The sequence below is a fragment of the Suricata suricatta genome, chromosome 7 (genome assembly GCF_006229205.1).
Source record: "Suricata suricatta isolate VVHF042 chromosome 7, meerkat_22Aug2017_6uvM2_HiC, whole genome shotgun sequence".
Classification (NCBI taxonomy): Eukaryota; Metazoa; Chordata; class Mammalia; order Carnivora; family Herpestidae; genus Suricata; species Suricata suricatta.
The window spans coordinates 20,904,619-20,929,655 of NC_043706.1; the positions used below are offsets into that span (position 1 = coordinate 20,904,619).

General features: G+C 52.1%; 1 protein-coding gene and 1 long non-coding RNA gene across 13 annotated transcripts in view; one reads left to right on the forward strand and one right to left on the reverse strand.

Moving 5' to 3' along the window:
• Positions 1 to 1,353: 1,353 nt before the first annotated feature.
• RREB1 (ras responsive element binding protein 1) overlaps positions 1,354 to 25,037 on the reverse strand; it is a 177,568-nt gene continuing 153,884 nt past the window's right edge. For 10 of the 11 annotated variants that reach the window (XM_029944987.1, XM_029944989.1, XM_029944985.1 and 7 more), the window contains 5 exons: positions 21,687 to 21,876; positions 17,633 to 20,549; positions 11,136 to 11,300; positions 5,491 to 6,294; positions 1,354 to 4,155 (listed from right to left, as the gene is read on the reverse strand). In XM_029944987.1, the coding sequence (XP_029800847.1) occupies positions 3,671 to 4,155; positions 5,491 to 6,294; positions 11,136 to 11,300; positions 17,633 to 20,549; positions 21,687 to 21,876 (4,561 nt within the window). In that variant the 3' untranslated portion in view covers positions 1,354 to 3,670. The remainder of the gene's footprint in view (positions 4,156 to 5,490; positions 6,295 to 11,135; positions 11,301 to 17,632; positions 20,550 to 21,686; positions 21,877 to 25,037) is intronic. The other variant, XM_029944994.1, reaches the window with a different exon arrangement.
• On the forward strand, positions 19,588 to 24,201 carry LOC115296531. 2 transcript variants are annotated; one of them, XR_003910918.1, is made up of 4 exons: positions 19,588 to 19,763; positions 20,678 to 20,792; positions 23,148 to 23,231; positions 24,019 to 24,201. It is a non-coding gene; the product is annotated as an uncharacterized LOC115296531 (long non-coding RNA). The 2 variants fall into 2 exon arrangements; XR_003910917.1 differs by lacking the exon at positions 24,019 to 24,201 and having other exon boundaries at positions 23,148 to 23,389.

The window sequence follows — 25,037 nt, forward strand, 5'->3', positions numbered from 1 at the left end:
CTGGCCCTGCAGCCAGTCTCCTGGGGGCTGGTGAGGGAGGGGTGTGTATATGTGTAGGGTCTCCCAACAGAGGACTCTGGAAGCCTTACAGACCAGAGAGACCATTGCACGTCTCGTGTCGCCGTAACCTGGCACTTGGGCGGGTAGCACAGTGAACGCATTTTAAGCACAGTCTATAGACTACAGATAGCTCCCCCTGAACCCAGCTTTTTTTTTTTTTTTTGAGTCCTGGTTTAGTTAAGATTCAGGACTTTGCCCATTTGCTACTTTACAATGACAGACCTCCCCCTAACCCCCTACGCGGCTCCCCTGCATCCTTATAATGGGCAGGAGGAGGAAAAGGCGATGCGGACCTCACAGGAGGTGCTGCCCAGAAAACACAATTCCCCTCTCGTTGTTGCTAACCCAGCACAGACTCCTCACCTCCCAAGCCGTGGGAAAACCACGGCCAAGGCCCCCGCGCGTCCCGACTTCCCACTCCCCCACTGAGCCAGCTCTGCACCTGCAGCCACAGCAGGAGGCCGCCTGGGGGACACGGCTCCTTCGTGGGTGCCCTGCACCAACGGGAGCAGGCACACGGTTCACAGGGTGGCCCTGGACGCCAGCGGCCTCTCCTTCTCAGGCTGTGGTTTGGGGGCCGGACAAGCTGGTGGGGTGACAGCAAATCACAGGACGGCCGTGTGACCGGCAATCTGCCATTTTTAAAATATAACATTTATTGCTTAGATGGTTTGATACAGAACAGCTTTTCTTCTCATTTCGAATTTGGAAGTATTATACAACTGAATACAAAGAGGGACACAAAGTACCAAAACCAAACTTGTGATTCTGTTCATGTGGCATAAACCGGTTTTGTACATAACACGTAGCAGCAGTTTTTAAGTTCCCTTTAGAAAAATATGAATTCTACACATTTATTATTGTTTCCTGTTTAATGCATGGGTTGAAATCACTGGGATCAACTTCCTTCTTGAAGAAAGAGAGGCTAGAAACGACGGGGGTAGAAGGGACACTGTATCTTTCTGAAACTGGCATCCGACTGTCACGTAGCTTCCCCCATGGCTGCTTGGCAAACAGCCCCGGGTTTTATATTCTGTTTTCACAGCCAGGAGTTTCATGTAGTGATTGAATCTCAGCATTGTGTCCATAAATCAAAGAGAAAAAACAAGAGAAAAAAACTTGCACCTCAAAAAACTTTTTCAGAAGATCCATATATATCTATCTATATATGGATATATATATATATATACTTTTTTTTTTGTAAAAGCCCTGAGAGACGGAGAAAGAGAATCAAACAAAATGTATAGGAACAAATTAGCTGGACATGCAAACTAAACTATGATTCACCCAGAGTTTAAACAAATCACAAATTTCACAGTTTAATATTGGGGGGAGGGGCAGAACAACAAACAAATAATACATTTCTCAACCTCACTAATAAATTGTGGCAAGGCCTTACTGACTACGAGGGTACAGATGGAGGCTAAATAAAGCTTTAAATCAATAGTGATTATTGCGCGCCGTGGCCCCGCGGTGCTGCCGGGCCGATTCCTGCTACATCTCACCGCGGCATAAAGGGTTAACTCATGGCTTCTCTCCACATGGTTGTGAGTTTTAGTGTGGAGAGTTGCAAAGAAAAACAAAACACAAGATACCCCAAGTAATAACAACAACAAAAATAACAATAACAATCGTCATTTAAAAAAAGTGGAAGGGATGCATGAACTGCTTTCAACAAAGCAAACCACACTGAGTATAAAAGTGATACAGGGGGTCATTGGTTCTGATTTGTATTCGAGAGTAAATAACACCTTGTTCTGGGTTCATACGTCCCCAATACAGTTACAGATCATATATACCTCAACCTTTCTCCTTTCACATGCAAAGACACCACTTTTCGTTATCTCAAGAATATAGATCTTCCTTTGAAGTCTGGGTGGTTGGATTTTGGCCACGAGAAATTGACAAGGAAGCGGAGAGAAGAGGGTCTGTGTGTCTCTGTGTGCGTGAGGGTCAGTAAAGTGGGGGAGAGGGGCAGAGATGCTCAGGGCCCGGAGGGGCAAGTGTCCTGGAGGGGGTGGGGAGGAGGGTCCGGCAGGGGGAAGGTGAGAGGGGCTGAGTGGTGGAGCAGCACAGGAGATCCCCGGCAGCACCAGGCTCGGGCCTCCTAGAGGTCTCTGCTGAAGGACAGGGTGCTGAACACAAGCTCAGCTACAGTAGGACAGACTGCTTTTCACTGCTGGCGGCTACAGTGAGGGAATTTGGTTACCTGTACGGGATGCTCTCGGGGGGAAAATCCTGCCTTTTTTGCACCCAGGGGTTCAGGCCATTTCAGGAGCTTGAAACAGCACATTTACCTTCAAGCACCAACCCCAAATCACAGGAAGGTAAATACGAATCTGCTTTTCACCTTCAATCTTGCGTGTGCAGTTTTGTTACCAGTAGTAGTACTTCCTTGCTTTGTAAATGACAGTAGCACAGGCGGGTAAGGCTTGGGCTGGGTGTGGCAGGAGGACCGGTAAGGGACAGGTCTCCTCACTGCCTGGCTTTCTCAGAAGCCCCGGGCGCATGCCCCCTGCTCTCCCCTCTGGGAGTTGCTCATCGGCCGTGTGGGAGGACCGTTCACGGCCCCCCTGGATTCTGCAGTCACGGAAGAAAGGCTTGTCTAAATACAGTAGAAGAGCTACCAATCAGGGAGTCAGGGGGGGCGGGGGACAGAGGAAAGCCGTGGGCAGATGCCCACGCGGGACCCAGGGGCAGCCCAGGTCTCCCCGGACAAATATTGCCCATTTGTTTCTGCTGACTGCAGAGACCAGCAAACTGATGAACTAATACTAATAATTATAATAATAATAATATTAATAATACATATACCAAAAGGGGGGGAATCAGATATAGGACATCTGTGTCTGTTTTCTATGGGTTAAGTTGCCAGCATGACTCTTCTCTGTAAGTTAAGAACGGATGTGTTGACATTTGAACAGTAATACCACGGCTAACGCTGAAAACATGTACAAGGTTGAAGCTAGAATCTTCCCGGGTTTGGCTCGCACCAAACTGGAAACCTTGACCAACCACTTCCTGCACCACCGAGGACCCAGTCACAGCTCCACCATGTAGCAGACAGAACAAGAGAAAAGGTCTATTTGAGAAAAGAATATCTTATCCATATTTCTCTGGTAATTTACACGAAATTCACATCATTTTCTTCCAGTTATTGGCTATGGGTATCCAAGGGCGTATTTTTTTCCTTCTGTTTCCAGCTCACAGAACATTCGTTACTATCACAGATTCGCAAGAACAAGCGCACACACACCAAGTACAGAAGGTAATGTTAATGCTTAAATGAAAAGGTCCTCTCCAAATAATTCATTAAAATATTTGCTTTGTTTTTCAAAAAGTCATTTTGGGAAAACACAACATCCAGGCTGACACCGAAGGACTGGTGAGTAGTTAAGGCACTCGAACTGTCCATGCTGCATCTCCCGCATGGGGACGTAAGGCTATGGCACCGGACAAGATGGGCCGCTCCTGCTCGTGTGTGTGTGTGTCTCTCTCTCTCTCTCCCCGAAAGCTGAAGGGCACTGAGGAAACCTCATAAAACATAAATTCAGGACACTTTGCTCTGCTGGCTTTCATCTGTGTGCTGGTGGGGGGACAGGATGAGCTGTCATTCCGTTCCCAGGAGTGGCGAGGCACCCTCCGCGGCCAGGAGGGGATGGCTGGGCCTCTTGCCCTGCAGCTCAGGCAGCTCTTGCTCGAGGGCCGCTGGGCTCTCAGGGCTGCCTGCAGGAGTGGCCTTGGGGGCATTCCTGCCGGCTTCAGCCTGGCCGGCACCTGCCGTCCGGCCCCCCGCCCGCTCCTCCCTGCGGCTGGGATCCTTGGTCGTGTTGGCCAGGCTCTCCTTCCGGCTCCGGGTGATGGCCACATGGTTGCTGGCAGGTGGAGCCGAGTCGGCCTCGTTTTCGGAGACGGGGTTGTTGCCGCTGTGGGTGGACTCGCTCTCACTGTCCTCCTCGCCCCGCTCGTCCTTGTCGCTGTCCTTCCCCAGCTGCTTGGCGTGCCTGGCTTTCTGGTGGACCCGCTGATGGCGAACCAGGCTGTGCTTCAGGGTGAAGGTCCGCTCACAGGTCTGACATTTGTATGGCCTTTCTCCTGGAGCGACAGGAGAAAGGAGTCATGTCTTTAACGGTAAGGCCACCAGTATCCACCTCTCTGCCCTGATGAGGGCAGTAGCTATGTGAGCACGCAGAGGGGCAGCAGGTAGCAGGGGTCAGGACCCCATACTCAGGGGGACCCTCTTATTTGTCTGAACTGGCAAAATAAGGTCACAGATAGACATGGGCGGGCCTCAGCTTCTCTCTCCCTTTCATCTCTCAACCTAAGGCTTTTCCCATAGAATGCAGGAACCAGGACCCCCAGGTGGAAGCCTGTGGACATCCAGACTGGCCTGAAAAAAGACCTAGGGAAGGACGGCAGCAAAAAGGTCCCTCCCATAGGGACAGGCATCTCCTAAGTCAAGGGTATCAGATACTCTGTGTTCTGATACAGAGCAGCTGGGGCTTTCCCTCTTGCTCACAAATACTGAGCTGTGAGCAGCTGAGGGAACCACCTGCCGGGAGCCCAAGAATCCCTCTCTCCTAGGAGCCAACCACCAGAGCCCTTCGAATCCTGAGTCCAGGCCCTGCAGATCGCAAGGTGGAGGAGCCTATGGAGAGAACGTGTGCACTGTGGCTGCCACAGCAGGGACAGGAGGAAACTAAGACCAGGATGTGGGGCCTGGGTTTTTTATTTTTTTGGAGGGACAGGTGGGATGTGTTTTGCATCTTTTGGCTTTATAAGTGCATTCAGATGTCCTCCTTTCTACCAGAACAATGGCCCTTGCTTTGGGATTCCTACGTGGGGAGTTCCAGGAGCAAGGACGTGTGTGGAGCATGGACACCCGGGCATGCCTATGAAGCTCCTGTTCGGTGACATCAGCCTGTCTGTCACAGAGCCAAGGAAGGAAAAGCCCCTCACTTTATGCACCTGCAGCCAACCTTCCACCTGAGGGCTGATGATGAAGCCCGGGTGCCTTCCACAGAGCACCTGTCCTCAGGCCACACCCCTGGTCCTTCCCAGGCTCACCATGGGCCCCAAACGCCAGCACTCACATTATTCTAGATGCTTCTATGAGACAGAGCAACCCTCGTCCCCATTCTAGAGGTAGAAAGACTGAGGCTCAGAGGGCTGACCAAAATGCTCCCAAAAATATCACTGCTGAGGGCCCATCCTGCCACCTCCCTGCCAGGGGCCTGTATGTACCAACTGCTAAGAGAACAGCCTGTTAAATTCCTAGTTTATTGGGCCTGACACGCCCACGGGCACGCTCAGGAAATGGTCTCTGGCCCCTAGAGGGAAGCACGTCCTCCAGACCAAGGCAGGCCTCGCCTCTAGAGCTTGCCCCCTGCGCAGGGGGTAAGCTTCACCCAGAGCACCCCCTGCCCTTACCTGTGTGCGACCGCATGTGCCGAGTCAGGTCCTGCAGAGACCAGAACCTCTTGTTGCACACGCTGCACACCTTCTTCCTCTTGTCCGCCTTGCTAGCCGCGCTTCTCGGGGAGTCTGTCTTTGGCTTCTTGTCGTCGTCACTCTTCTCCAAGGGCTTCTTTTCCGCCTCCCCGTCGGAGGCACCCTCGGCCTCCTCGCCCTGCTTATCCACGGCCGGGGACGCCGCCTCGGCCGGAGGCTCCTCCGAGGAGGGGTCGGCAGGCTTCTCCTCTGGATCAGGAGCCGGCGGCGCGGGGACAGGCAGCTCTGACCCTCCCCTCACGCCCACGCCCTCGCCCTCCTCCTTAGGCTCCTCGCGGCCATGGGCCTTCCGGTGGCGGCTGAGGGTCCCCAGGAACTTGAAGCTCTTGCCGCAGACGTCACAGGCGTGCTTCTGGTCCTGCTGGGCCAGGCTCCCGCTAACGGCGGAGCCCCCATCGCCCTCCGCCAGCTTGAAGCCCATCAGCTTGCTGGCAAGGTTGAGGTCCAGGCTCTTGTTGCTGACCGTGTCTTCCTCCGGCCCGTCTGCGTCCTCGTCCCTCTCCTCCACGCCGCGCTGGTCCTCGTGCTCCTTGCTCTCCCCGGCTCCCTGCTCCTCCCCGTCCCCAGGCGAGGCTGGTCCCCGCTGCCCCTCCTCCACAGGGAGCTCCTCCTGGACGTGGCCTGGCGCAGGGGCTCCCTCTGCCGCGGGCTGCTCTTTCTCCCGGGAGGTGAGGTCCAGCACTTCGCCCCCCGCCGCTGGGGTCTCTGCATCCGACTGGCTATCTGCGGGAGCGAGCACAGGGCACAGACTGAGGCCCAAAGCCACCCAACATGCTCCTTTCATGCTCCCATTGTGACTCTCGGCTGGACCTCCCCCTCTCCCTCCTCCGGGGCCTGTATGCCAAACCCAGTGAGGATACCTCTATCCCCTTTGTTTCCACTCACATCCCCAATGGCCACAGTGAACCTGGGGTTAATTGGCGAAACACACGGGTTGGGGTCACAGGGTGGCTGCCCTTGGAGCTCTGGCCCTCCCCTTCCACTGCCCCTAGCGGTGCCTGGCACCCTCCACGGCCACACACAGGGATGCTCAGGCCCTGAGAAGGTGTGAGCAACTCAGGGCAGCACAGACAGAAGGATCCGCGAGAGGAGAGTTGGTGCATTCCAGAGACTCGCAGCACTAGGGAGGTTGAGGAAGCGGAGCCGTAAAAGTTATTTTTCCAGTGCAAAGAGATTATACAAACATGCAACACATATAGGACCACGGCCGAACACAGACCTGCTGAGTGTCTCACAGAAAATGACCCAGAGCATGTATTCTGTGCTATGATACATGTGCTCCTGTCTGGTGGCTAATTCCCAGGTAGAGTTCCAAGGCAGAAGGAGATGCATGCACACCTGGAGGCCTCCCTGGCTGCTGTGAGGTCCCCCCAAAGTGAGTGGAAACACTTCCTAGCTCTTCATTTGTTCCCGGTTATTCGCCCTTCACAGGAAAACGAGATGTGGAAAGTCTACTAGTTTCTAATGACCTTCGTAAGGGATGGCACTGTGGCAGCGCCAATGACATGGAACAGATCACAGGATTTATATAATTAGCACCATCTTCTCTTCAGGTTGAATAAGGACTCAATGACTTCTTCATGTGCTATGACCCTGCGGCTGTCTGCTGAGACCTACTATTTAATTATAGATCTAATTTCTTACAGCAGAGATTTGGAAATTCCTGACAACCGGGCTGACAGAGCCCATTGTTTGGTGGCTCCTAGGTCAGATGCACCGGCCTCATGATGCCAGTTCTTGGATCGCAGTGCCTGGGCCAGCAAAATCAGGCATCTAACCCGGACCCTCACTTGATGTGACCAGACGTATTGGTATGTCCAACCCATTTCCATCACTGAGTCACCCGCTCAGTGATTATTTGCTATCAAGGCAGTCCTGGGGCCGGTGGGGGTGGAGGGAAAGGACCTGGTCCTCCCCTTGGCGTGGTCACACCTGCCTGGGGCTCTTGGCTGATGCACAGCCATCTTCGCGGCTCTTCCACTTACATAATTTCCTTGGTTTTCTCTTGTACCTTTTGGCAGCCACTGTTTAGCTCAAGAGGCTTCAGAAGGAAACACATATGTATGGTGTGGATATAAAATTTCTGTCAATAAGTGATTTTTATAAATTATCCCAAAGTTTAAAGAGGTCACCTGAGATACACACGCCAATGTCTAGGCCTTATTCTTAAGAAAAATGATATGCCCATTTGGGGGAATCATTCTAATAGGGAGCATCTATTAAATGGATTTTGGTATAAGCCCTACAAAAAAGAAAAAAGTACAGAATGCTCAGTTTCTTAAAAAAAAAAAAGCTTGATCTCTGGTTACTTTCTATTTATTCCAGTATATTCTAGCCTGTTTTGCTTATTTTTTTTTTCACCAAAGAACATGGGTTATTTTCAAGTTTCACTGCAGCAGATCATATTTAAGATAATCTTGGGGGGAAAATCATAATGACTTCTGAAGCCAAACCCAAGTAAATATGCTAATATCAGATTGTTCTTATTCCTGGGTCCTTAGCATGGATAATGGAGACTTACCCTATATCCAGTGAACAAAAGGGGGCTTGACTGTGCTCTACCAAACTTCCACTAGGGGGAGTGTCTTAACAGGGCAGCCCCTTCCCCTTGAAGTGATTCTTGGCAACAGTGGATTTAGCCTCTTATTTCATGGATATCCAGCTTCTAACGCCCCCCAGGTCCCATCTTGAGCCCCACCTTCGTCAACTGCCTACGCTTTCAAACGCAGGTAGCAGAACCGACTTTTATGAGCAGTGCTACTCTACCTTAACTGCTAATTCTGTCCCTCCCAGTCCCTCTTCATGATGCTAAATCTAAAAAAAAAAAAAAAAACAAAAATTGCTAGAGGAAGCAGGAATCCTGAGTACTAGTAGATAATAAACCCACGGCTCCTCCTACAGGGAAAGTGGAGACTTTCATGTCAGTTCCACAGTGAAATATCTATTGCTTCCTAGAAATTCCATGCTACTCAGCTGATGTGACCAACTACCCGCCCAAATACCCCATCTGACCCGGCAGGGGCCCAGCTGTTGAGGAAGCTGCTGTGTGCACTGCACCTACCCTGAAGGCACTTCCTGTAGTGCAGGCTGTGCTGGCATTCGGGCTCCCCGGCCAGTTAGGGCGGCCACCGGCCACCGTTAGGTAAGGAACAGTGTAAAACCTCCCCCGTTTCTACTGATTTACAAAGTCACATGCATGTGCCCACAAGTAGGAAGGCTCCCATAGGCATCACCCGAAAAAGAACCACAAGTATCCCCAGAAGGCAAAGTGGGCTAGGGAACCTCTCTGCCGTAAGAAAGTGTGCAAAGAGCTTCAGTTTAATGATCGATGTGTCCCTTTAAGCCGGAACTGCCCCTTGGTAACATCGTTAGCATTCCTTTTGGGGGTAGGGGGATGTCTAGGGTATATTTTCCTGAAAGAAGTTACATGATTGAAAAAGTCAGTGTTCTGTTATAAAACATGTTTAGGGACTTTAACCTAGGCATATAAACCTGGAAAACCCCTCAAGAACTTCCTCGGTCATATCCTGCCTTTTTCTTTATGGTCTTCCTCCAAAGCCTCACTTTTAACTTCTCGGGAGGAAGCCCCCAAGGCACCCCACACTTCCACCTTGCTCACCTGGGTTTGAAACTTTCCTGGAAATCACTCAACTCCACCACCCTGACCCCTCTGTCCCTGCCTCTTTCTTACTATGTATGGATTATGACCACAATTAAACCAAACATTTATTTTCTCTGGTTTCACATTACAGCTTTCAGTGAATTTCTTTTTCCAGAGGCTTTGTCCCATAAAGAAACCTTACACAACTTCCAGGATGGGCTGGTGATGGGGCTCTGATGGGATATGGAAAAACAGAACTCACAGAACTGCAAATTTAAGAAATACAACCACGATGTAAAATCTGGCGCTGAACCGAAGCTAAGATGTGTATTCCAATGAGCTTTGTGTCTGCAGGCTCCCAGGGCTGCCCCGAGATCAGGAGGTCTGGGTTCTGTGTTCTCCAGAGAATCAAGATGCTGAATGCATAATGTGCATCCGGCAAGTTTGAGAAGCCAAGGGCTCCCCTTGACACCCTCGATGATGTACTGGCGCCCCTCTTTTGGAACAACTTTGAGTGGAATCACATAGCTGCTTTCCTAAACCAGGCTTTGAGAAAACGCTGCGGGCTACCAGCTGACACAGCGGCCGGCTGTCCAGCATCAACAGTGATCACCAGCAGCACATCCCGCCAGCGTCGCTGTGGGTTTCCTGGGGACGAAGAGTGGATCTCCAGCTCATGGAAATCCAAGTTACGGCAAGGTTCACATGGGTCCATGTCTTTCTTTATCCCAATATCCTGGCAAGTCATGTAGAAATGGAAGCTGGAGGCAGAAGCCAGCAAACAGGCTTATATTTTATACCCTTAGAGGGTTTGTTCTTAACCAAAGGGCCTGGCACTTGAAAGGCTCGTTTCATGAGGGCTGGGAGGAGGTACAGGAAAAAAGCAGAGGGTCCAGATCAATGCCTCTGCCTGGAAAGGCTACCCACTCACATGTCCCCTCTCCCCCTGTGACTCAGATAGGGACCAAGGGCTGGGGAAAGGAGGACTTGCAAACAACAGAGCCCCCCACCTGCACCCAAATCTGAGGGAGAGAGAAGCAAGGGGCACAATTATACCCCTGGAAAAATGCATCTTGGGGAGAACCTCTCTGGCTTTGAGCAGTGGGGAAATGCCAGACTTTCCGGATTTGCAGGACCGAATCCATGCCAGTTACTAACCAAGGGTCAACTAGCCATGTAGGTAAATAACTTGCAGCAGCCAATTTTCTCTTTGTTTTGGGGGGTGGGAGGCGCAGGACCCCAGCACTTGGGAGATGATGGAACGTACTGAATAGAGGACAGGAGTAAATACAGAAGCTGTAAGGGGAAAAAAAGGTGGCAGGAGATGCACTGAGCAGCGTTAATTGCTCTGTAGGGGCTGGAGGAAGGAAGCACATATCAGCACATGAGAATAATACCCGGATTCAGGTCAAGCAGAGATGTGATTAAGGAAAGGACATGCAGAGTGCTTTTTCAAACAAGACAAAAGTTTTTTTTTTTTCCCCTGGGAGGAGAGTTATTGAAGAAAAAAACACCCCCATCCCAGGCACCCCTCCCCATTGAGGGCTGGGCATCACTACTTCCTGAGACACCCTGACATCTGAGCAAGCCCATCTCTGCTCTGGAAGATGCGGCAGAGGCTGGGGTTTGAGAAAACAACACTCCTAGCCAGCAAAGTTTCACACCCCTTCTAGATGGAATACTACCAAGAGCGAGAACTGTACCCCCTACCTCGCATCCCACCTCAAGGGACCAACAGCAGGAGGAGGGGGCGGGGGAGGGGGCACAATTCTTCCCTAGCAGCTCAGAAAAGCCATCGAGGGGCACAGTCAGTGTTTCCCCAGTCCCCAGTCCTCGGCAGGGCCCACGTCTACGGCCCGCTGCCGAGTCCTACAGAGAAAGAGGAAGGCAGTCCCGCACGTGTGCGCGGCTCTCCGAGCTGCCCTCCGGTGTCCCTCTCCTCCGCTCCGTCACCCAGCACTACCTGTGCTATCATGGGGTCCAACATCACTCTCTTTTGACTGGGGGATAAGCCCGTTTCTTCTCAGGGAACAGTTGGTAACTCCGTGTTTGCGCAACTGGTGGCGTTCACAGTTAGATTTGGTAGAAAAGAAGGCATCGCATTTTTGACAAGGGAAGGGTTTCTGACCTGAAGCAGGAAAAAAAATATATATTTATCTGGCCTTCTACTGCAACGAAAAAGAGAAGTCGCTTTCCATTCATTCTTCTGGGGTAACTGGCATTTGCTCCCCCCTACCCTCCACCCCTTCCTTTAAAACACACACACACGCACGCACGCACACACACTTAAAAAATACTGATATCACACCAACACTTCCCTTATCCTGAGTGAAATGAAGGTTTTGTCTTCAAAATACTAAAGTTAACAATGAAACCAAGCTGTTAAAGTAAAATAGCAGTATTACAATTAAAAATCTTAAGAAATACGACAACAAAAAAGAATGAGTGAGGGATTTTAGAGCAGAGCCACGAGACACCTAGAGTCTGCCGGGGGAGAAGCCCAGCAAGTACAGATGCTGGCGGGTCAAACCGGCCTCCCGAGCCCCTGGCCGTGTCCTTGGGAGCCACTCCTCGCTTCCCGGTCTCACGGGGTGCGGCCTGCCCACAGCAGTGGCGGAGGCAGGGAAAGGCCTGAAACGGTCCCACCGTCCCCTCTGCCTGAGCTCACTGCCGTCCTAGTGGGCAAGGCAGATGATGTCCGCTCCTTGCGTTAAAGGGGCTTCGCTCTCCTTGCTAGAGTACACAGTGACCGACAGGTGCCTGGGTCTGTGCCAGGGTACCAGGGGCTCCAGGCCTGCCTGCCTGTGAAGAGGAGCAGCGGGGCAGGCCCTCGGCACCCCCACTCCACACGGGGTAACTCCCGAGACAGGAGTTACCCGCTTCGCTTTGCCGGTCTTACCCTTCCACTTCAATTCCTTTTGTACTATAAACACAATGCTTCAAAATTTGGACCAGGCCCTGGGAGTGTCCTGGGGTGTGTGGGTGGACGTGCGAAGAAGGCAAGGTAGGAGCACAGGAGGAAGGGGACAAGGGAAGGGATTATGTGAGCTTCAGGAGACAGAGGCGGCAGTAAATCATTTACCACTGGCTTCTTCTGCTTCCTCCCAACTGCTGAGGTCCCAGTCTCTGATTCTACAAGGGAACAGGTTTTGTGTACTCACAAACAGCACACTTCAGAGCTACGGCCTGGCATGTTTGCCCTGTAACCTTGGGACTGCCACGATCAAATGCATGTGTCAAAAACTGGCAGCAAAGTTAACCGACACAACCTCCCTGAAACACGAATCACAGGGGCCCTTGCTCCTCCCGTTTAGTATCAACGGATGCCCGATGGAGTGCAGGGGACAGGCCCGGGCACTCGCTGTGAGCAGAACAAATGGGCCTGGCACCCAGGGTTAGTTGGTACCGTGCGCCACACAACTCCAGGGGGCGCTATTCACACAGAGCACGCCAGTGTGCAACCAGCCAAGTTCTGGCACCAGCAGCAATCCAAGAGGGGGGTGCCCTTCCCTCCTGAGATGCAAGACCCTTGTGGGTGATGCTTCAGAATCACTAGGGCAGCTTTTAAAGAACCCAGATGCCTGGAACAAAGACCATGGAAGGAGAAACCCAGAGATCTGATATGTGTGCTTTTAAGGGATTCACATGCAACCTATGGAATAAAGAAACTGGAGAATCCACTGACTGCTTTAAAACTTCCCTCCACATAGCCCAGTGGGTGTTTTCTGCTAAGTCATAAAAATCACAAAAAACAAACACACAAAAAACTTGCCTTAGCATGAAGACTAGTTGTTATTGTTGTTGTTATTATTATTTTGGTGCATGGCTCATGTTATTTTTGCTTTCCACTAAAAATCTGACAGAATCTTTAAGAACTATTCAGTCACTGTTTTAAGTAAAGAAAATACTTGAAACATTTTATCTTCAGGGGCGACCTCATGGTTTCTCTGAGTCAGGCCAGGCGGAGAGGGAGAGAAATTAGTGGAGAGCTAAACAAGTGAGAAGCTGTGAGGCTGAACTAGATAATTCTCAATTTGAAATAGAACAATTGGCTCCTTGCTTCTTCCCATGACATGATTTGCTCTGGCATTTTCCATACTGGTAAATGCTTCCCTTATGCAGCTGGGTTTGGACAGCCAGGCTCCTGCCCCATGATGGAGATTCACATGCTAAATTCAGACAACAACCCAAAGATGTCAGAGCACTGTACTGGGTTACGAAGATTCTCAAAGTGTCAACTAACAGGAATCTTTAAAATTTCACGTCTCTCTGCATAAACCTTACATTCATTTGTTCATTCACTCCCTCATTTATTTCTACTGGCATATAATGGACATGCCAGCCTCACATTTTTAAATAGCAGTGTGCTCTCTGATTGCACAGAGAAAAACGTGAGCCCTTCCAGTATTTCTTCATTAGACAGGTTCCCCCAAAGCTTGAGGATGGGGAATTTACATGGAAAAGTATCAAATGATGTCTCCTACTTGGTTAGCTGTCACAAATTACTGCTTTAGCAGGGGTGCTTCTAAAAGTACCCGTGACCACAAGGAGTTATCTTCACACCAAAGACTCGCGACCTCCCTCCACTTCCAGCAGGAACTGTAAAAACCATCAGCTAGCCAGCGTTCCGCTCCACTCTGACAGAGCAGTCAGGAAACGGAGACTGTGTACTGCGTGGTATTATCTGGCCAGCTGGGGCCATCGGGAGCAGAAGAGTAAGTTCGATAACTCAGCTTCATACCCTCAGACACTTTCCATCACCCTCCACCCGCCAGGGAAATGCTTCTTTCTGTATCTGACAGAGGTGCACCCAGGGCTGGCTGGCCAACACGGCCAAGGCCGCCACCTTCAGAACGTCAAAAGAAGCCAACACCACTGGTGTCCGAGGCACTTCCAACTCTAAGGTTTGCACATCTTGCTGGTTTCAAACTCTGACGCTGATGACCTGTGAGCACCGGGTAGGACAGGTGAGGGTGGAGGGGCCTCAGGTCGGCAAAGAGGTGCTAAAACCAATGGCCAGAGTCCCAGAATGTCAGGGTTTGGTGGGTGGGGGAAAGAGGAAGGTTCAGCCACCCCAGGGTCCTGACCCCCCCCTTCATTTTGGGAGAAAAGAGAATAGAGGGGGAGGAAGATGGGGATGAGCAGAAACGGGCTGGTCTCTCGGCCCGTGGCCTAACCGAAGGGGAAGAGGAAGGGACCGTGGACTGTGCTCTCCCAAAGAGGCAACACTCTGCAGGCAGAGAAGGCAAGAACGAGGGATGATCACTGCTCACCAGGACACAGGCTAGGAAAGTTGTGCAAGGAAGGGACGGCTGTGCATGGAGTGCTCCCCAGGGGAGATACAACTGCATAGCTGAGGCCAGCTTCCTCCTGAGACACAATCCCTAGGGCCTGAGCCCCGTGCCTCTCGCCCGAGCCACAGCACAGTGGACACAAAACATCTGGGAGACTCCGTATGGATGTTATGATCATTCTGTGCCTCTGCCGAGAGGTCACGGGGAGGCAGATTCTTGAGACACATGACGTGGTTTTGCCTAAAGGTGATCTAACCCCAGACACTGCTCAAAGCTTCTGGCTGGAACACAGCTAGATTTTAACACTTAAAAAAAAAAAAAAAGGCTTCTTTTCTGTATAACACTTGTTTACAGGGCCATTTCAGAACCGTGTTTAATTTCTGTGCTCATACACAAGAGCCTCGGTTTTATTCGAAAGGTTCTGATGGGAGCATGTCCCAAACAGCTAGGGAGCCAAGGTCCAGGCAGCTGGGGGATCCTTCAACAGTGAGCGTCTACCAGGAAAACCCCGGCGTGTGGGAAGAGTGGGCGGGTCAGATGATTTCCCAGGCTCCATCCAGCTGTGACACTCGATGAATGGAAAATGTTCGAAGACAGCACCAGACATGCCAGCCAAGCGCTCTATACAATTATTTCACAGAGGTGATGCTGAGGCTGTCACTGGAAGCTGAAGCGAGGGTAAGAGCAAAGGAAATGAGCAGAGTCCGGTGGGCGCCAGCTTTATACAGCATCTGTGCGTGTGGCTCGTACCTTCCTGCGGTCATTCTGTTTGATTACTAGGGTCCTGGTCTGTCTCTCTGTTCACCTCATCTCCAGCCCCTTGCCACTGGCCCACGTCAGGATATGACATGAAGGCAGAAGCAGGCATGCCCTATACACCTGCCAACAGAGAACAGCAGCCACACACCCAATGGTGGGGCAGCTGCAGGGAACTTGACCCTGGCTTGGAACTCGAACTCTAAGACCACAGGCAAGTTACTCAGCCACTCTATAAGCCTTCATTTCTTCGCTTCGAGATCTGGACAACATTGCCCTCATGGGACAGTCATGAAGACTACCTCTGGAATGTTGCTCGACCAACCCTGAGTGCTCTCCTCAAGTCAAGGCCAGCAACCCTCACTAGAAGGACAAGGGATGGTCATGTGGTATGACAGGAGGTCACGGATGGGGCTGCAACAGACACAGCTGCCAAGGGTCTGGTAACTGGAGAAGTGGCAGAGCGTGTTTATATTTATGTCCACCCCACCCCACTCCATCGTAAACAGGCCTCCTATGTTCCTCGCTGCTTCCAGATGCTACCAGACTTTAAACCAACTAGGACGTTTTGACATTTGAAAGCCAGACAACTGAAATGACTGCTCTCACAAGTGGGAACTCTGATGAGGCACCTGCGAGACATGGGCACAATTCTTGAAAAGAAATGCCAGCCGCTCCAGGCCTCTTAGGAATGGTGGTTTACTGCAAAGGGAGAGTCCAGGACTAAATGGCCTCATCTGAGGAAAACATGCATGGTTTCTACCACGCACAGGACTCCCAGCTGGGGGTGGGGGGAGGGGACGGCGTGAGGGCAGGATAGAGGACACGAGGCCTGGCGAGCGCCACACACGGCGTCAGGTCCCAGCCATCTGCCCGCTGGAAAGTGGTGGCAGAAGCACGCTCTAAAGGCTCTACAGGTGACGAATAAGTGTCACCCAAAAAGGGTAGCAAGAGACTGTTGCGAGAGACGCCTCCTGTTCAAGATGCATCTTCCTCTCTTAGAACTGTTCCTCTACTTGGTCAGGCTTAAATGATCTCAAATGAAAAGAAAATGGCAGCCTGAAAATGCAGCACAGGCCTCAGAAATCTAGAAGTTCTGGTTCCCATTACAATCCGGGTCCTCTGTGCATAGGTGCTCCTGGCTTTGCCGCCACCGAGTCAATGGATTGAGGACCCCCCTCCCCCACCCAGAGAGAAAGGACGCATCTATGTGGCAAGGGGCCTCAGAGAGACGTGCTCCCCCCTCCCTCCTGAGTAGAAACAGCCGGCCATGGGCCTCTCTGAGGCTTCTGTGATGACCAACCCTTTTGAATGACGCAGTTCCCGCCTGAGTACAGAGCGTGGCTCGCATCAAGTTCCCCGCCACCTTCCCCTCACCATCGTAAGCCTTGTAACTGACGCGGCTTGTCAGATCTGGCAACTAAAACAATCAAATCTGAATTTCTGATAAATGACAAATAAGTTTTCAGTCTATCCCCGATATTGCGTATTTAACCTATGCTAAACATTATTTGTTTTTTACCCGAAATTCTTGTTTAACTAGCATCCAGTATTTTATCTGGAAATCCTGTATTATATAATTCTTTATTTGGTTCCAGGTCCTGCCATTAGTATTTGGGTGGTAATATCCAAAAGGTTAAGGATCTCACCCAATTTACCTTTACTTCAATGATATAAACCATGTATAAATATTCAGTAAATCAGAATTAAGATGAGACCGGATGGTCATGTGACTATTACAAGTACCTGGAGTCAAATTACTTAAAATGTATCCTTTTAGGGGCCCTTGGGTGGCAAGTCAGTTAAGCATGTGGCTCTTGCATTTGGCTAACGTCATGATCTTGTAGTTTAGTGAGTTCAAGACTCGAGTTGTCAGCACAGAGCCTGCTTGGGATTCTCTCTCTGCTCTTCCCCACTCGCACTGTCTCTGTCTCCCCCAAAATAAGTAAAGTTAAAAAAAAAAGTATCCTCTTAAATTTCTTTTTAAAAATCAACATATAGAAACTAATATTTGAAAAACACTTTGGGGTACCTTCTCAGCAATGTGAAGTTTGCAATATTCCCTTTAAGGGGGACGAGGTGGATGAAAGTGAGTGACCCAACGGGCCCACGACCATTTTCAGCCCTAGGCACCGACATTTAACACCTGCCTTCACCAGCAGCCCTTCGAGGGCCGAGACAGTGGGAACAGGTCATGCCGGGTACAAGGGCACAAAGGGAAAAACTGTTGGCACCACCAGGCAAGCCCCTTGCTTCTGAGCCTGAGGATGAAGAGAAGTGAGAAATGGGGCCGGGGGGGGGGAAAGGGCCCCACGCTTCGACCCCGCCTCCTGCTCTCCCCTCCCGGGGCAGCCAGGCCACAGCATCCCCTCAGGGATGCAGCACTCTGAGGCCTGGCGGGCCCTCTTACCAGTGTGTGTGAGCATGTGCCTCTGGAGGGAGCTGGCCCAGGGGAAGACCCGGGGGCAGTGGGGACAGTTGATCTTCTGCAGGCAGTTGGCGTAGGAATTCCGCTTCACCCTCAGCAGCTTGTCTTCGGCGGGGCCGCCCTGCTCTTCGTCACTGGCCCCGTTGTGGTCTGCGGGGGCTCCGGCCACCTCGTCCTGAGCGTCATCCTCTGCCGTCTGCAGAAATGGACTGAACTTGTTTGTGTCCGTAGTGGCCAACATCTTCTCGATGCTGGCAAACTCCCCACTGGAGTCCAGGTCCACCCCGCCACTGCCAGAGTGGGGTCGGCTCCTCAACCCCCTTTTCCGGCCCCTCTTCTTGGACAAGCCCCCTGCCCCCTGCTCGGTGGGGGAGGCCGCTTCTGGGCTGTTGGCAGGAGGGGACGGGTCACTAGATTCTTTGGGGCTGGTGGTGTTGGTGGGGGTGGTGGCAGCTCTGGGGACAGGGCCTCCTAAGCTGTCAGCAGCCGCGCTGGTACTACCAGTGCTCGCAGGCGCCGGGTCGGTCACCTTAGCTTTCAGCAAGGTAGGGGCCGAGGATACCGATGAGATGATCTGCGCGATAGAGGCCAGGGGGGGCAGCTCCTCTGACATGGGGGGCTTTGGCAAGAGTAGTGGGGGCTTGGGGCGCAGTGGCCGCAACAGTGCTGAGCTGCTGATGAGAGTGGGACTGCCCAAGATGGGGGAGCTGCTGACCAGAGCTGAGGAGTAGACAGGTACAGCAAGCTGAACCGAGCCTTGCAGGGGCTGGGCGTGGGCTTCCAGACTGGTGGCTGCAGAGGCCGGAGCTGGAGGGGCCACGGGTTTTTCCAGAATCCCACTGGGCCCCAAGGTCACTGGCAGGGTAGGACATGCTGGAGGAGAGCCAAGAGAGGGCTGCTCGCCGCTCCCTGGTTCCTGCTCAGGCTTCTTGGCTTCGGCAGGAGCAGCCGTGTCCTTGTCTCCTTTCCTGAAGTTCTTGGGGATGGACAGGTCGATGGGCTCCATGGAGCAGTCATAGGGGGCTGAGGAGGAGGGGCTCAGGAAGGAGGCTGCATTCTCCTGCTTCACCTGGACGAGGGCCAGGCCCTTCTGGGAAAAGTCCAGGGGCTCATTGAAATCCACTGCGAAGTTGCTGGCGGGCTCCAACTTGACTGAGACGTGAGGAGGCAGACGCTGGGCAGGGCCGCCGTGGAGAAAGCCATTCTGGGGCTCCAGGAAGGTGGCCAGGGGTTTTCGCTCGCCAAAGGTCCCGCCTCCGTCCTCGATCCTCACCGAGGCCTCGGCGGGCGCCTCCGCCGGGCTCAGGCTGTCGGCCACCAGGACGTAGCTCTCGATGTCATGCTCGGGCACGTGCAGGTGCTGTTTCAGGATGTGGTGGATGCAGTTGCGCTTGGCCGAGAAGGCGGCGCTGCACTCCTTGCACTCGAAGGGCTTGCGGCCCTTGGGGCAGCCACCCAGGCCGCGGCCGCAGTGCGTGCGCATGTGAATGCGCAGCGCGCGGTAGTGCTTCAGGTCCTCGCCGCACAGCCGGCACACCGTGTCCGGGGAGCAGAAGGCGTCCACCATCTCGGCAGCGCTGCTGGTCACGTACTCGATGTTCTTCTCGATGTCCTTGCGGGTGGCCTTGAGGTGCTTCTTGCGCAGGTGCCGCTCGCAGTTGGCCTTGACGGTGAAGGGGTAGTGACAGATCTTGCAGATGTAGGGCCGCTCGCCGCTGTGCGTGCGCAGGTGGCGGATGAGCGCCGCCTTGTCGGCGGCGATGTAGTCGCAGATGTTGCACTGGTACGGCGAGATGCCCAGGTGGGAGCGCACGTGGGCGCGCAGCACCCCCGAGAAGGCGAACACCTGGTTGCAGAAGCGACAGGGGTAGAGCACCTTGCGCATGGCCGGGGTCTTCTTGCTGCCCGGGCCCGTCATAATGGCCTTGAGGTCGCCCTCCGTTATTTCCTGCTTGATCTTGGCCTCCATACTCAGGGGCAGCAGGGCCTCGATGATGCTGTCTTGCTCCAGCTGCGTCTTCATCTCAGCCTGGCTAGGCAGCTCCACCCGGGGCTGCTGCAGGAAGAGCTGCGCAGCAGTGTCTGGCTGGGCGCCAGCCTGGGCCTGCAGCAGGTGGGCGTTGGGGACCGCCTCCATGGGGGTTTTGAGGAGCTTCAGGGGCGGCGGGGGGAGGCTGGGGCTGACGCAGCCAGGGGAAGCCTGCTGGGCATTGAGGAGAGGCGGGGGTGTGGAGGTGGCCACCACCGTCCGCGGGGTGACCAGGGGCTTTGGCTTCAGAGGGGGCATATGTTTGAAAATGGCCTGCAGGGGGGCAGCAGGGGCCTTAGAGAGAGGTGGAAGACTGATCTGAGGGGGAGCGGAGGCCGCCATCTTCAGAATCTGTTGGATGTCGGCCAGCTCGATGGCTGACTCGCCAGAGATGGGCTTGACCACAATACTACTGTCGGGCTGGATGATGAAGCCCTTCTGGAAGGGCTGCAGGGACAGGTGTTTCATGCTCTCCTTGGTAGCCGGGAGCATCGTGAGAGCGCCGCCCAGGGAAGCAGCTTCGAAAGTAGACAGACTCAATATGCTGGTGCAGCCGGGGTCCTGAGGTAGCGGACACTTGAGTGTCTGGAGCTGTATTGCTTGGTTGTCATCCGGCAGGGGCTCCTCGGCGGGGGCAGGCCTGACGTCTTTGGTGTGCTGCATGCCCAGCAAGGCCAGGAAGACCTTCTGGTCCAGGGCGTCACCAGGCAGGGTCTTGGCCTGCAGCCTGTCCCGTCCCTGGTCCGTGGCGACATGGGTCTGCTTGTGCAGGGCGAGCGAGGACAGCATGGGGAACGCCTTGTCACATGTGTCGCAGACAAAACGGTGCTGTTCGCTGATGCACCTTCGTAGGTTTGTTTCACACCAGGCCTGCGTGGAAGCCAGGTTGGCAAAAGCAAGGGAATAAAGAGGATTTAAAAATAATCACTTCCCCAAGATGCAAAAGGTAACTGTTTCACAGCTGCCCCAGTACCCAGCCTTCCTCTGTTCTGTCTAAGGAGCTGGAGCCCCCTGCTTGCTGACTCCTCTTCCTGGACTGAATAAGGAAGACCACAGAGCACCTTACATGTTACACCGATCCCGAGGGTATCTCAGAGAAGCACTGAAACCTGGGTAAGTGATAAAACAAAGGGCCCTGCCTGGGAAAAGGCACGAGGCTGTGCCATCTGCGAAGAGGGCCACGGGAGTGCACACACATCGGTATATACATGTGGGCATATACATCTAGAAAAACCCATTACACTTGCACCTTCGGTGCCTGAAGAATTTCACTGTTGACATCCTAGAGCTCAAATTTTAAAAATTGAAAAAAACAGTTTCCAAGTAGTTTTTGGTAGGCAGAGAACAAATATGGTTCAGGTTAAGAATGACCCACAGCATTTTTAATAGAAACTGCAACACTGGAAATCTTTACCTATAACGTGGATATTAAAGAAGTATCTAAAAATACAAATACTGGGGTGCCTGAGGGGGTCAGTTGGTTAAGTATCTGACTTTAGCTCAGGTCAAGATCTCACAGTCTAGGAGTTTAAGCCCTGTGTCAGGCTCGGCGCTGACAGCTCAGAGCCTAGAGCCTGTTTCAGATTCAGTGTCTCCCTCTCTCTCTCCCCCTCTCCTGCTCACACTGTCTCTTTCTCTCTGTCTCAAAAATAAAGAAAGATTAAAAAAAAATTTTTTTTAATACAAATTTAGTTCAGATAGGGCTGGGGTGGGGTGGTGAGCATTTCACAACTCTAAATCCAAATGCCCCAAGATTAGAAAAAGGCACTGATGAGCCAGACTTGTGCACAAGGTGGTAAGAAATTCAATACAAGGTAAAACTCAACTATCCTCAACAACCCAACGGAGACTGAAAGTGTCAGGCTGAATTTCAAGAGGAAACATTATAAAAAAAGGCAAATCCCAATGGACAACACTTTACGGAAGGGAAACCTCAGGGTAAGGAGGTGCAGTCCAACCACCTGGCCTAGGGAGGCAGCTGCTGATTCCGCAGGCTGATCAACATACCTGAGAAATTCGAGGAAACTTCCTACAGGAGAAGTCAGTGAATCCTAAGTCATGGAAGCCAGCAGGAATGGAAGGGTTGTTCTGTATGAAAGGCCTTCCCATCGCATCCCTGGGAAGCTGTTTGTGCACAAGTGCGTTGTGGCGTAGCAATCCTCGATGTGTTCGAAAGGTGACGCAGCAAATGTCACATCTGGGGAAAAAAAAGGGACAGGTATAAGGAGGCGGCCCAATCAGAGTTTCCACTTGTCCAAGAGCATATTATGTTAGTCGTCGCTTCATTTCAATTGAAATATAAAATGTGTGCCCCTCAGTAGCCAGTCTGCTCACAGGTAGCACGAAGAAAAACACTTCCTTTAAAAAAATCATGTTTCTGGATAGATCCAACTTCTGGATATCCAAGCTTTGTAGACAGAACAGGTGTGTCCATTAAGACAGCTGGGAACCTGAAGCCACTTCTGCTTACCTTAACTATGCATCGTCGAGCGACCATTTCTAAGGACTTCTCCCTCCCTTGGCTTAATGGATTTTTAATGATAATAACTGTTTACAAGTCAAATAGCATACATTTACACAGTCTCTAGAGCAATCATGTTGGCATCCCAGATCTCTGATTGACCCGAATGATAATCCAGTTTTCCAGCTGAATTCGAAGTCCAAGCCACTGACTACGTATTCAATTCTGATATTACCAGCATTATCTGAAAAGTAACTGTAGCTCCCACACTAAGCAGGGAGCACGGTCCTGGCAGGTGGGTGGGTGTCCCAACTTCCATCTTACAGATAAAAACATGGAGGCTCAAAAACCTTAAGCAACGTGGCAGAGGTCACACAGCCATTATGAAGCAAAGACAAAACATAAGCCCCCTCACCCTCCCGCTCACACCTGTTACTATGCGGGTCTCCTATTCCTCAGAAGACCCCTACAGATGCAGTCCATCTAAAGATCAGCACCCCATCACTTCAGAGATGACCTCCATCTTCAATGTCCTGGGCCACACAGATGTGAAACACACACATTTTACAATGCTTTCTTCACTCTTTATACTAGCATCACCTTCTGGGTCTTCACTGAGAACCACCCTAGCTACTATCCAATCATTAGGGTATTATCAACATCCCCTAGCCCGGCACTCAATACAGTAGCCATGGGAGCCCTGTGGGGCTGTTTAAGTGAATTAGAACTTCCTCAGGCACATCCACCTCATTTCAACAGCGGTATTGGGTAGTGCAGAACTGACACACTGCTATGTTTCCATGACCATGGAAAGTTCTGTCGGACAGTGCTGTGTGCCTAGCAACTTTCCAAGTATTTGCACGTACACATGCCTCTGCCGCTCACAAATCCCCCAGGGCAAGTCCTAGGAGTGCTTTTCAGAGAAAGAACCTAGGACACAGAAGGGTAGGGCAAGTCTGCATTACATGTACCTTCATGGACAACTTTTTTTTTTTTTTTGCTTTGAGATTCTTCTCTGGAAATAGATAACGGAATGACCTGCAAGGCAGCTGAGCTCATCATCCTCTCGCGCTGAAAGAAAGAAGTGCCAAGTATGTGCGACTCTGCTGACCTTACCGTGCGGTGGCAGGCCCTGGCAGGCAAGCCTCTGCCATGTGCCCACCTCTCCTATCTCCAGTGCTACCTCGGCCGTGTCTCGCCATCGAGACTCCTGTCATCATTCAATTAAATTTAGAATGCTAGGCTCCCACAGGCTACTCAAAACACAGAGCTCCTTCTGGGGGATCAGTGCTGAGGCTCACCGACTGGGAGACAGACGTGCCGGGGCCCGCACAGTACGGCTGCGCCTCCCTCCTCGGCAACCCCTCGCACGCAGCCCCAGTTCAGGGAGGATGGCCCCCCAACCACAGGGAACACGGCCCCAAACACCTGCAGGGCTGAGTCCTCGGCTGTGAGAAAGTTAAGTAGGGAAGCGGTGTGTCTGTGGCTCCTCAGGTGAGGCTCTCCTTATGTCCAGAACATGCTCGAGGTTCCATGCGGCATGCGCGTGGAGGGCGTGACCTCAACGCCCCACGGCAGTTCTGTCCTGTCCTGCTGCCCTGGAAGTGATGCTTTTCTCTTCTACCATGGCAACTTCAGTCCCCCCAGACCCAAGTTCAACTGCACACTCCTCGTAGCCCCCAACCCATCTCCAGGCCAGTGGTCAGCTGACAACTCTGTACTGACCTGAAGGGACGAGAGAAATGCCTGAATTTGGGAAGTTTAGCGCTGATCAGATCTATATGACGATAGTACGAAATCACTGTTACTTTTTGAAGTTGTGATAATACTTTGGTTATGCTTTTTTTTTTTAATCTTTTACATCCCTTTCCTTTATAGGTACGTAATGAAATACTGTCAAGTGAAATGGGATGCCTGGGATTTGTTTTGCAACCATCTGGGATGGGGGAAGGGTGTGTGAGAGGGTCACAACACTGTGCTCTCTACTTGTGCATATATTTGAAATGTTCCTGATGTTTAAAAGAGAGACACCTCTAATTACAAATGGCTAATGAGAGCGGACAGACTTTTTGCCTCTTTTTCTGAGCTTCAGCGACATCCACAGCACTAACTGTGGCAGACTCGTGCAGAGGGCTCAATCTATAAACCCCAGGAGAGAAGCCCTTACTCGGAGTTCCACTGTGGCACAGGTGAAGGGAAGCAGCCCATTTCCCCAGCAAACCTATGGGACAATAAGAGCTTCTGGGGGAAAGGCGGAGGCGCCAAGCCCAGGGCTCAGGAAGGCTCCACAGTGTGGGACTTAAGCACAGGCAGAGTGAACCACACTTGGCAGGCTGGGCAGTCAAGCCTATGGCCTCATTGGCTTGGCCCTATACGGGCTGGAGATGGTCTGTCTCTCTCCCTGCCTCTTCCCTTCTGTCGTCTTAGCTGTAAGCAGGTGAGGATTGGGAAGCTGTGAGATACAGAAGCTGGTCTGTGCCCTCCCTGGAAGGTGAACACAAGAGGAGGCGACAAAGACCAGGGCAGGCACCGAAGGCTGTCACCCACTGGGCATTCTGCACCTGAAGTCGGCACTCTCTCTTGCCAAAGTAACAGTTAGCACCAACTATATATATTTTGCGTAGGATGTCTGTAGAGTGCTTCAAATTTATGTTTGCCAGTGCCGGGCACAGTCCCAGATGCTGGGATACCACAACAAACACTAAACTCATTTGTCCCAACAACCCCGCGAGACAAACAGCACTGGCAGGAATTGGTGTGATCCATCACTCAGCCACACCCGAAAGTCGGCCCTGGTTCCTCGCGCAGCTTCCCCGCACCTTGCAGCGAGGGGCTCGCTGATCAAAGTCTGGTAAAGGCTGGGTAGGGCACCCATTAAAAAAAAAATAAGTCATGCG